Source organism: Jatropha curcas, chromosome 11, assembly GCF_041381405.1.
Source record: "Jatropha curcas cultivar XTBG-Jc1 chromosome 11, XTBG_Jcur_1.0, whole genome shotgun sequence".
Taxonomy (NCBI): domain Eukaryota; kingdom Viridiplantae; phylum Streptophyta; class Magnoliopsida; order Malpighiales; family Euphorbiaceae; genus Jatropha; species Jatropha curcas.
The window spans coordinates 1,484,401-1,496,046 of NC_143161.1; the positions used below are offsets into that span (position 1 = coordinate 1,484,401).

At 29.9% G+C, this 11,646-nt stretch overlaps 2 protein-coding genes and 1 non-coding gene across 4 annotated transcripts; 1 reads left to right on the forward strand and 2 right to left on the reverse strand.

Moving 5' to 3' along the window:
* Nucleotides 1-68: 68 nt before the first annotated feature.
* On the reverse strand, nt 69-2,675 carry LOC105649533 (Tetratricopeptide repeat (TPR)-like superfamily protein). 2 transcript variants are annotated; one of them, XM_012236203.4, is made up of 2 exons: nt 2,357-2,675; nt 69-1,393 (listed from the first exon to the last, which is right to left on the reverse strand). In XM_012236203.4, the coding sequence occupies exons 1-2, from the start codon at nt 2,603-2,605 to the stop codon at nt 155-157; spliced, it is 1,488 nt and encodes a 495-aa protein (XP_012091593.1). In that variant the 5' UTR covers nt 2,606-2,675; the 3' UTR covers nt 69-154. The 2 variants fall into 2 exon arrangements, with proteins under 2 accessions (XP_012091593.1, XP_012091594.1); XM_012236204.3 differs by having other exon boundaries at nt 69-1,401; nt 2,357-2,640.
* A 696-nt stretch (nt 2,676-3,371) lies between these two features.
* Nucleotides 3,372-4,976, reverse strand: LOC105649534 (heat stress transcription factor B-2a). Its single transcript, XM_012236205.4, has 2 exons — nt 4,573-4,976; nt 3,372-3,843 (listed from the first exon to the last, which is right to left on the reverse strand). Exons 1-2 carry the CDS (start codon nt 4,894-4,896, stop codon nt 3,523-3,525), a joined length of 645 nt encoding a protein of 214 aa, XP_012091595.1. The 5' UTR covers nt 4,897-4,976; the 3' UTR covers nt 3,372-3,522.
* Nucleotides 4,977-6,965: 1,989 nt separating this feature from the next.
* Nucleotides 6,966-7,038, forward strand: TRNAV-UAC (transfer RNA valine (anticodon UAC)). The gene has a single exon. It is a non-coding gene; the product is annotated as a tRNA-Val (tRNA).
* Nucleotides 7,039-11,646: the final 4,608 nt, after the last annotated feature.

The window sequence follows — 11,646 nt, forward strand, 5'->3', positions numbered from 1 at the left end:
CCTTTTAATTAAGCAGGCCAGATTATCTTAAAAGATTGTCGCTCCTGCTTCATTCATCAAAGCAAAAATTTGAAGAAGTTGAAGCACCAAATTTGAATTAGTTGAAGCACCAAAATTTTGCAGTACTCTTAAACATGAACAATGTTTATAAAATTTAATTGTGTCTCAAACCAAGGATTTTCTTTGTTTCTTCATCTTCATCTATTTTATCAGTTTTCATGCGATCCAAAAGTCCAAAAATATCTTTGCCACTTCTTATATGTACCTTCAACAAGGCATGATAAATTTGTCTATTCATTGGAATAGCAGTGCTCAAACTGTCAACAAATGCTTCTACATCTTCGGTGCAACCTTCATCGCCAAGCCAACTCAAAATTTGTTTAACCACCCGCGGGTTTGGCTTCCATCCCTTGTTCTCCACACGTAGGGAGAGGGCAGCCTTCATACATTCAAACGCTTTTGCCATATTACCCTTTTCAAGATATCCTGCAGCAATAATGGCCCAACTGTTCGGGGTGGTAGCTTTTCCTTTCTCAATCAATTCTTCTAGCAGTGCTTCAGCTTTCTCATATAATCCTTTTTGGGAATATGCAATAACCATAACGTTTGGTATACGAATGTCGTAAAAGTTCCCAGATGACTCCCATTCCTTCAGTACTTTCTCAGCTTCTTCAAGCTCACCAATCTTCACTAAAGACTCCAGCATGGTTATAAAATCTCTGTTTATGTGCCTGTTACATGCAGTTTTCTCCAAATCCCATAATCTTAAGATCTCAGCTTTATTACCTAAAGTAGCATAGAGTGATATGAGATGGTTATAGCCAATCCCATCTTTCTTATCTAACTTTGCTTCTGATTTTTTTAGGGCATCAATAGCCTTGTCAGTATGACCAGCTTTTATATAGAAATTGGCAACAACAGCATATGTGTTCCAGTCCATGGCAATGTCCAATTGGCACTCCATCTCATTTAAAACTTTCTCCATTCCCTCAAGGTCAGATTTAGCACCATAGGAATTGATGCAGAGTCGGTAGCTGAAGTTGTCAGGGCATACCTTATTCTCCTTCATCTCAGTTAATACATGGGGAACCTTCTCATACTGGCCAACATTTGTATAGAGACACATAATGTCATTATAAGCAAGAGGTGATGAGGCAAAACCCATCTCCTTCATTTTCTGCAAATGTAAGATGGACTTATCAATTTGTCGCTGTCTAACATAACAATTTAGGAGAGCACCATATGTCTTATCAGTTTTGTCATGGTCCCTCAGGTTATTGAAATAGTTCTCAGCAGAAACGAAGCCATGGACTCTACCAATCAGATCCAATTGAACAGCATGTTCAGTTGGTGAGAATATGCAAATGCCCTTTTTATTCATCCACTCAGACACCTGCACCCCTGAAATGTTACGAATTAGGAATTATACCACAAACAGTAAAATGTAATCAATCAAATGAACGCATGGTGTTGTGCTCGCATGATGTGAAGAAGCATAAATATGCAGTAACTTGTTTGATCCATGAACAACTACATTTACCACAAACACAGAATATGTGGCAGCTGAGTCCCCATCAAGTTGTACTGCCAACATCATCTCCTTATAATGAAAAAAGAAATTAATGAGCAGAACAATACAAAGGGAACCAAGCTAACAATAGACTTTCAATCCAAGTCCTAGACACTTCTGTGGCAGAAATCCTATTCCCATTGCTCCTTTCAAGGCACATTTTTGCCTATCTTATTTGACAGACCAACTACTTGACGTAATTAGTTCAAGAAGGCTTAAGAATATTGAGATAAGTCCCGATTCAGGCTGAATTCCTATCAGCCTTCACTCACCTGGAGTGATAAATTCAACATTGGGCTCGACTGTCAATCCTCGTTGCAATTAAAACCAACAGAGTGTGCAAACACCAGAGTATTCTTCAAATAGCTTTTTCAATTATCATTTCCATGATGGGGTCAAATAAAATAAGACAACTACATCAGCTCTCCAAAATCTTCAGGTTAGAAGAAAAGATTTAAGCTAAAGCATTACCAGGATAATCAAGTTTAGCAAATGTCTTTCGCATGGTAGTTTTTGCATTTGTTTCCTTACATTTTCAACAAATGAAAACTCAACCTTCAATATGAAAATTGTTTGACAATCCTAATAAAACATTGAAACCTTGGTGGTTCATTCATTGATCCCCAAGATCACTCAAGTCCATGATTTTAAAATAATTCACTCTACGAATTACTTATCAAACTCTGAATTCTCAATTATGCACTCTTTTTTCATTTCCAACATTTTCTTGGCAATCAAACAGAACCAAAAGCACAAAGAACCAAAGAAAAGATAAAATACACAAACCTCGAGAGCCTGAGCGAACCGATTTCGCTTGCGGAAATCACGAATAATGCGCTGAAGCTCGCCAACTCGTACCTTGTTCCCATTTTGGACCCAATTGTCGAGCACAGGCACCAAACCGGTGCTGGGGTCTCCTAAAGGACTGAGTTTTGAGTACAAGGTCACTTTTTTAGTCCTATTGGTGTAATAGAATCTGCTAATTAGTGAATTTTGATTTTGAATTAGGGTATTGGAGAGTAGCTTTGAGGTCATGTTCTAGGGTTTTGTCGATTCGATTCTCCTCGGAGAGAAGAAACGGAGATGGCAATTAACCGATGGACGATGACAAGGTGGGCCTATTGGGCATGTGTTGCGGTGTAGATTAGGCTCTCATCATGGGCTTCATGACCCAATCCACTATCAAATTACTTGCATTAGTACAAGTTTTTGATTTTCTTTTTATTAATTTTTATTGTTGGCTTGTCTCACTGTTACATCGAAAACTTTTAACTTCTCTTTTATTTAGAAAGGTCTGAATCTTATTTCCAAAAAAAAAAAAAAAAAAAAAAAAGAAGGTTTGAATCCTGCAAATTAAACACAATTTGAATTCACTCACATGTAGTTACACAGTGGTAAAACATATTTGTGCTTAGCAGACGATTCTTATAAAATCAGGGATTCAATTTATGAAAAAATACTTATAAAAATAGACAATTACGGATCCTAAAACGAAATTAATTTTATACTTAAATAATAACATCGACAGAGTTAATTTTAGATATTAAGTTAGTGTATTATCTACAAAACTATTGACTCATTGAGATAATAGTTCTAATTATTAAATAACCATCTTCTAATATAGGACTATATTAATTCAAATCTTAATAACTATCCATTTCTTGAAAAAAATGCATAAAAAGATTTTAAAATTTTGATTATCTAATCTAAAATTTATATCAAAGCATTTGGCAAGACTAGTCTAGGTTTAAATGACAAGAAAGACATAATATTCAGGGCAAAGGCAACATTTACATCCCAATGACAAAAAGTTTGAGATTTTCTAGGGCAAAGGATAGGTTTTGTATAAAGAAAAAAAAAAAAAAGAAGCTATTTTTATTATATAGCTCACTTAATGAACAAGGAAAAAAGAAAAGAAAAGAAAAAACAATATTTGCTTCCCAGCCCAGCCCCTAACACAGCCTCCTAATTTTGTTGTGGTGGCTTCCCATGTATTGAGCAAGATAATCCAACAACTTGAGTTCAAGTGCTTTAAATTGAGCCAATTCCATTTGCAATTCCAAATTCTCTCTTTTAAGGTTATTGTTCTGTTCTAATAGTATTAAACGATCATTTTCATCCATTGTATTCTCTTCATGACAAGCTTTTAAATATGGTGGAAAAACACTTGGTTCACATTTCTTCCTCGTTATCTCCACCAGCATGTGTCTGCTTCCTCTCTGGAATTTCTCATGCTTGAATTCCCATAGCTTCGATGATGTCTTCTTGAATCCCTGCATGTAATTATTACAGTCTAATTAGATCATTCGCTATTAAAAATATATATATCATCAATTCTGAAAATTCCACAATTAAAGTCTAAGTTCACATACAATAAGTAGTTGTAGAATGCTTCTTTTGACTGTTACAAAACGGAGATTTTAGACTGAAATGGTTCAGTCATAGAGAATTCTTTAAACAAATATTTTCTGCTGACTATAATTATTATAATTACTTATAATAGTTATTCATTAATTCTCTAGCATTAGTTGCGTTTACCTTCATACACCCACTTTGAAAAACTGAATTCTGGAGCAGTCAAAACTGAAAAAAATTGTAAAATGACTTGATTGTTTCTTAAGAACAAGAAAAACTGGTGACATCATGCAAAGAAATTGAAAGAGAAAATTAAAACAGTGGCTTAAATATCTCTATGAATATCAGCTTTTGCGTTTTCAAAATTTAGAATAGAAAAATGAAAAGTAGCCGGCGCAAATCTGAAAACGAGATTATTCTAATATCCAATAAGAGTGCAAGGATTGTTGTGGAATAAAAATAATTATTACATGTATGTATGTAATGAAGAACTGAAATACCAATTAATCAAACTAAAATGAAACTAACAAGAAAAATTAAATAATCTCGAAAAAAATATCAAATATAGCGATCTTGATGTATGTATGTAGGTATATATTTATATTTGTTTGCGAGATTGAAAACATGGATCAAGCACTATGACTCACATATGTGTTAAGTTGGCGAATGAAGCTAGAGAAATTGTTGTGCTTGAAGTATCTAGGCAAGGTAAACTCCGAGAACTCCGCCGGAGACCAAACTATGAATCCAGTTCCTTCGTCATTCCAAGAAACAATTTTCTTGCCATCATTACTACCAAAATCTGGTGCTGATGATCCTAATTCTCCATTTTCTTCCAACAAATCATATGTTTTTGATAAAAATGGAGCAGGCGTTTTTGTCCTAGGAGATTGCTGGCCTGATGAAGACGATGAAGCTGATGATCTTCTGCTTATTATGCTCCTATTAAGCTCCGATAGGTTTTTTGCCATTCTTTGATTAGATTTTTTTTGGGTGTCCAAAAGGTTCCTTAATGCTGAGGCTGCTTCTTATACCGCACCATCTTGGAAACTACTAGCAGCTTGGAAACTGGCAGGTGGACTGTTTAATTTATTTATTTATATATTCTTCTATTCTTTCTGTATTCTTCTTTAACTATATGTCTAAGTTTTATTTTTTATTTTTTTTAGCTTTTTACAAAAACAATTTTATTTTAGGTTTTTGACTCTTTTTTTTTTTCCATGAATTAAATTCTAAAGACCTTCAAATTCAAATATTTAAGGTGATGTTTTGTTGGAATAGATAGACTAGGGAAATATAACATATCGGAAAGTGCATAAAGTGCTTATAATTTGTTTGCCTGGAAAATAGATTATCTAATTTCTCTTAGCCGCTCAGGAAGTTGCACTTTTCTATTTTAAGAGTAATGAATTTATCAATTTATTTTATTATCCGAATAGATTCAAATTTATATTATAAATATTATTGTAACTCATAATCCGTGAGCAGTTTACTACTTAAGAAGTTAATTTTAATAACAAATGCATTCAAATTATGCTTTCTAAAAAATAATTTGCTTGAAAGTGTATTTTTTAAGAAATATACTTCCGGATGGAAAGGTAATTTTGAACCAAATGCAAAACTAAATTTTTTTTATTTGTTAATGGTAGATGAATAATGAAAGGTAAGTAGTTCAGAATTAAGAGATGTGACGTTTTCATAATGACAAAGGAGGTGAGGAAGTTCCATGATGTTTGGGCATTGAATATTTGACATATTGCAAACTGTTTTGGAAACGGAAGAAAGAAATTCCGCTCTCTTTATTAGTATTTGTATCGGAAGACCAATCCTACATTTAGCCAATAATCTACAGCTCGCATAGTAAGACAGACAAGCAACCAATTAAAAGATTGGATTGGAATATAATTTTTCAAATTTCCTTAGTCAAATTGAAGGTATTAACGCGTATATATAAAATATTATTTGATTGGACATGAACGTTTATTTGAATACTTAATTCTTTTTTATAGGAAGCTTAATTATATGAATAAACATATTCATAATAAATTTTAAATATTATAATACAAATCCATCAAAATAAATTAATTTATGGATATTGTGATTAAATTTAATTAAATAAATAAATATTGTGATTTATTTTGAGCATCTAATAAATAATAAATTATTTATGGATCAACTTGGTCAAGCTATGGCATGACCTTAAACAAAAACAAATTGCAAGTAAAGAATAGGAAAATGCAATCAAAAAAGGAAGAAAGAGCCGCGAACTCTGACCCAACTTTGGAAGTGTCTCGTAAATTCTAACGTCGGCTAATTTTTATTCACCATTTGCAGGTTGCAGCCAAAACTAGTGAGGAATTTGCGGCTGTGTTTGTGTTAATTATATAAATTACTTCAAAAATGAAATTTTACTTTCTCCAAAGGAGATTCTCGTTTTATATTCTTCTTCGGCTTTAACGCAAAGAAACAAATAAATCTAGAATCAAATGCAATAAGAAATATAAAACACAACGTATCAAAGTAAAAATAGTACAACTTTTTAGGTTGTAGATTATGTTGGACCAATTGTTGAATTTTCAGTCGACAAATAAATATAAACATGTGGAGTTGTACATGCCCTTGAATAGTATTAAAAATAATAATAACAGCGTTGGAATCTGCTAGAGTTGGTAGCAAACTTGATTTGACTGCAAAGTAATAAGCAGGTTTGGTGTTAATTGTGAGTAAGCTTAGCCCATGACAACTGGAGACAATACATGCTTTTTCTTTTTTTCTTTTTACTTTTATGCTATGCATAGTCAATTCCACTTGGATACGAAGGTAATCAAATGCTTTATTCAACAATTATATCTACTAACACTAAAAATTCTGCTTTTTGCATATAAATAAAGGTGTGGTGGGGAAATTCTTTAACCCTAAAACTAAAGAAGCAAACAATGACAGGTAACAGAATAATGAATTTTACTCATCATTAACAGTTTAACAAGCTGAGAGTTATTTTAATTCAATTAGTATCTTTGATGTCGTACCTTAACAACGTGTTGGTGTGGTGTAGTGGTTATCACGTCAGTCTTACACACTGAAGGTCCCCAGTTCGATCCTCGGCATCAACATTTTTGTTTTTTATGTCATTTTAATACCATAAGAGAGTATTGAATTGGGCCTTGGCTTAATATCCGGGCTGCATAAATTGTAGTGATGTAAAATGATTGAATGGGCTTTAGCTTATAGTCCATTGTTATTGCAAAATGCAAACATTCGGATTGGGCTCCACAATATAATGTCTTTGCAAGTGTGGAACTACATGTCTTTTTTTGAAAAAAAATAAAAATAAAACATAAGCACTTATTATGTATATACGTGATTTAAATCGAAAATATTTTAATTATTTATACAGCTACTCTTTAGGAAAAAAAAAAGTGTGAAAATAGGATCCCAAATATGTACTATGTATCAAATAAATAATTTATAAGATCCTCTTTCCAGGATAAAACTTTTATGTGATATGAGGTAAATTATGATCCTTACCTTTTCAGAACTTGCCTCTATAGTAAGCCAAAAAAAAAAAAAATAAATTATATTAACCAACAAAAAAATGTTAATGTTAGTATAGAGAGTGGTACAATATTAGCAAAATTCGTAACTTTAAAAACATAATAAATCACTCGCAAAATTTAAAATATCACAAGATTTTTTCCGTAAAATACAGAAGTATATCTATGCACTTGACCATCAGAAAAGTATTACTGTAGATGGGTAGACAAAGTTACATTCAATAATTAGAAAGTAAACAACTTCAAAAAAAATAATTAGAAAGTAAAATAAAATAATTGGTGATAACTTATACACTTGGTTAGCACTAACATAAAATTGTTCTATTTACATGTGAATGCAATGCTTATCGGATTAAAAAATTACTTTATTTTGAGAATTGTCTAAACTCTAAAGCAGGACCAAACGACGCCTTATGATTGTTAATTACTTTATTTTGAGAATTGTCTAAACTCTAAAGCAGCACCAAACGACACCTTATGATTGTTTTTTTTTTATTTTTTTCTTTTTGACATTGAAGACACCTTATGATTGTTACTTCCATTATTTTCCCACAATCATATCATATTCACACTTCGAACACGTCAATAATAGTAATAATGAATCCAATAATAATGTCGTAATATGTTAAAATTGGCAATGAAGCCTACCCTACCTTAGTCTAGCCCTAAGGCTAAACTAAAATCTAATTTCAAAATTTTGACACAGATTTTACTCTGTGAATTTAAAAAAAAAAAAAAAATTAATTTTAGAGACATTAAATTTTCGATTCGAATATTGTTGCAGATTATTGGTGACACGAAGATTGTCATTTTTAAATTATTAAATCTATTATTATTTTTGGAGTGATTTGTTTTTTTCTTCGTAGAACAGCCAGAGCAAGTGGGTGATGTGACATTTCTGAGAATTGTTCTCTTCAATTGACGTGTCATCTTTCGAATGAGTGCTTGGATTCAAAAAGATAAGGATTGGGTGGCAATAGCAATAGGGACAGGTGAACCAATCATGAAATACATAGGAATAAAAAAACTTTCATATTTTTTTATAATATAATTTAATAAAAAAATTTAAAATCAATTTCAGATTGATCTTTTCTTAAATAAGAGTGATTACGTGTCCTCTCTCTACTATAATTATTTTTACTAATTTAATAAAATAAAAGGAAGGTTAAACTTATTGTGTAGTCTGTTACCCATAAATAAAATTGAATTTTAATAATTTTGATAAATTATATTTGAATTTAAAACTATGTATTTCAACTCTAATTACTAAATATTAGTTATTTTAAAAAAATTAAATATTAGTAATAGAGTTTGGCATATGGGAAATTTAAAAGACGTAAAAAATTTGACATGCACCCGTATCTTTGATGCTTTGATTTTGATATACTGCCGTGGAGCTTGGAGTAGGTACTTTAGCACGACAAATAAATTTTTGCCTTTTATTAATACTAGTATTTCAATCTATGCGATGCGGGTAGTAATATTAAAAGATAAAATAATTTTTTATAACATCATTTAAAAATAGTAAAATTATATAATAAAATGATAAATTATATCTGACTGAAATATGCTGAAAAGTTGCAATGTTAAGGTATGTCTTCTGACACTAAAATTATATATTTACTCTTAAATAAACGGGTCACTCACTTAACCCGTATGTCAATCCACGACACAATATGTTTATATTTGTGTTATAAATGAGTGACTTGTTTATGACACAAACTCATTTAATCTCATCCCTAACCATTTATTTAGCATGTTAGGCGAATCGTGTTCACATGTTATGACCTATTTTGACACTCTAGTATGAACTGCATAAAAAATTGCACACAGTATTAATGTATTTTCAATAGTAATAATAATTTTGAGAATTTAACTAATTATATTGAAATAAGAAATTCAGTATTTTTTATTTTATGTTTATGATTTATTATAAATGATTGTTTATTTATTTGAAATATTAATGTATTACTGATTTAGTGTAGTGTTTCCTAAGCATATAGATGTCCTATTTTTTAAAAATTGTCGTATTCGTATGTTCTATTTCCGTGCAACTTAGCTCCTGGTATATGAAACTACTTCTTACACCAAACTAATCAACCAAGTTTTTTTTATTATCAATAAAAATAAGTGTTTTTTTTTATTTGTTTTTTGTGTTATTGAAATAGAAATTAAGTATTTTTTATTATAAATGATTGTTTATTTGTTTGAAATATTAATGTATTACTTATCTACTATACTATATCCTAAGTTATGGATGTCCTACCTTTTCTAAAAATTGTTGTATTCCGTTTTCATGCAATATAATTTCTGGTATATGAGACTACTCTATACACCAAGCTAATTAACCAAGATTTTTTTATTATCAATAAAAAATGAACTGTTTTTCTTTTAATTTATTTTTATGTTATTGAAATAAGAAATTAAGGTTTTTTTTTTTAATTTATAAATGATTGTTTATTTATTTGGAATATTAATATATTACTTATTTAGTATAATGTGTCATAAGCGTATGGATGTACTACTTTTTTTAAAAATTATTGTATCTCGTATATTGTGTTTGTGCAACATATCTTCTAGTATATGAGAATACTCTATACACCAAACTAATCAACTAAGATTTTTTTTATTACCAATAAAAATGAAGTTTTTTTTTTTTTTTAATTTTGCTTTTATGTCATTGAAATAAGAAATTTAGTATTTTTTTTATTTTATATTTATTATAAATGATTGTTTATTTATTTGAAATATTAGTGTATTATTTATTTAGTGTATTGTGTTTTAAGCGAATGAATGTCTTACTTTTTTTTAAATTTATCATATCTTGTATGTTTCGTATCTCGTGTCTTGTGTCTGTACAACTTAACTCTTGATATATAAGACTATCCGATACGTAATTATTAAAATAAGAAATTAAGTATTTCTTATTTTATAGCTTGAGTTATTTGTATTTTAATTAAATTTTAATTTAATTTAATACATTATATTGATGGATGTAACTAATATATGTTATATCTAAAAATATAAAACAACTTATTTTCTTACAATAACCATTATTATACCTTTATTTTATTACAATCGTACTAACTAATTATTATCATTCTCATACTTAGTAATTTTAGAAATTTATATTTAACTTTTATATAATATAAAGAACTGTTCTGCTTATATATAAATATATATATATATATATATATATACACACACACGCGTAGATGCCTTACGCATTTATGTTGGTTTATCTTTTATGGCGATTTGACATATATGGACATATTTTTTATCTTTTGTTTAATTATGTTTTTAGTACGATCTTTTTCTTTACTCTTATCCCTTCACCAAATCAATCATTTTAACTACTTTCTTGTTTGTTTTTTTTTAAATTATTATTATTTTTATTATTTTTTAATTTTGCATTGCGAGAAAAAAACAGCCTAAACATTTAATTTTGTAATATAATGATAGTTATATAAGCCTAACAACATTAGAATAAGTTAAAAGTTGCAAACAACATTAGACAAATACCTAAAAGCATTTGCCCAACCCAATGAGAATTAGGTGTTAGATAATTGTCTATTTTTATTTTTCAAATTTTCTTCTATATTTCTATCAGTATTAATTATTTTATTATTAAATTTATATTTATTAACTATTTTTCGATGACCGTACAAAGACTTTAAGTGATTTATATTTAAAAAGAGAAAAAGAAATTATCTGCTGTGTGCTATATATCTAGGCACAGAAAGTTGACAAAAGAGCATACCCAACAAAAGCAACTGGCTCCACCACCGGTACCACCGCCAACACCCAAATTCTACCAATCTAGATTCTAGACGAAGAAGAAATAATTTCATTTTTTTTTTTTTTTTTTTTTTTTAGAAGAAAGGGATACTCTATTAACATAAATAAATATATCTGCATAAGTGCATATTTTAAAAAGGTAAAGTTCCTTTTATTATCTGCTACACATACAGCTATAGAATATAAAAAGCCCCAAGTGTCTGGCCCACAAAAGACCAGTCAATGGTTGAATAATCAATGCAATTCTTTAATCTTTACAAACAATACGTGTCACCCCCGCGTTGTTGTCTTATCCGATTTTATAATCTATATCACTGGACTTGGTTGGACAAACAGGACATGACAAGCTATTTTAGCAGAAAAATTATA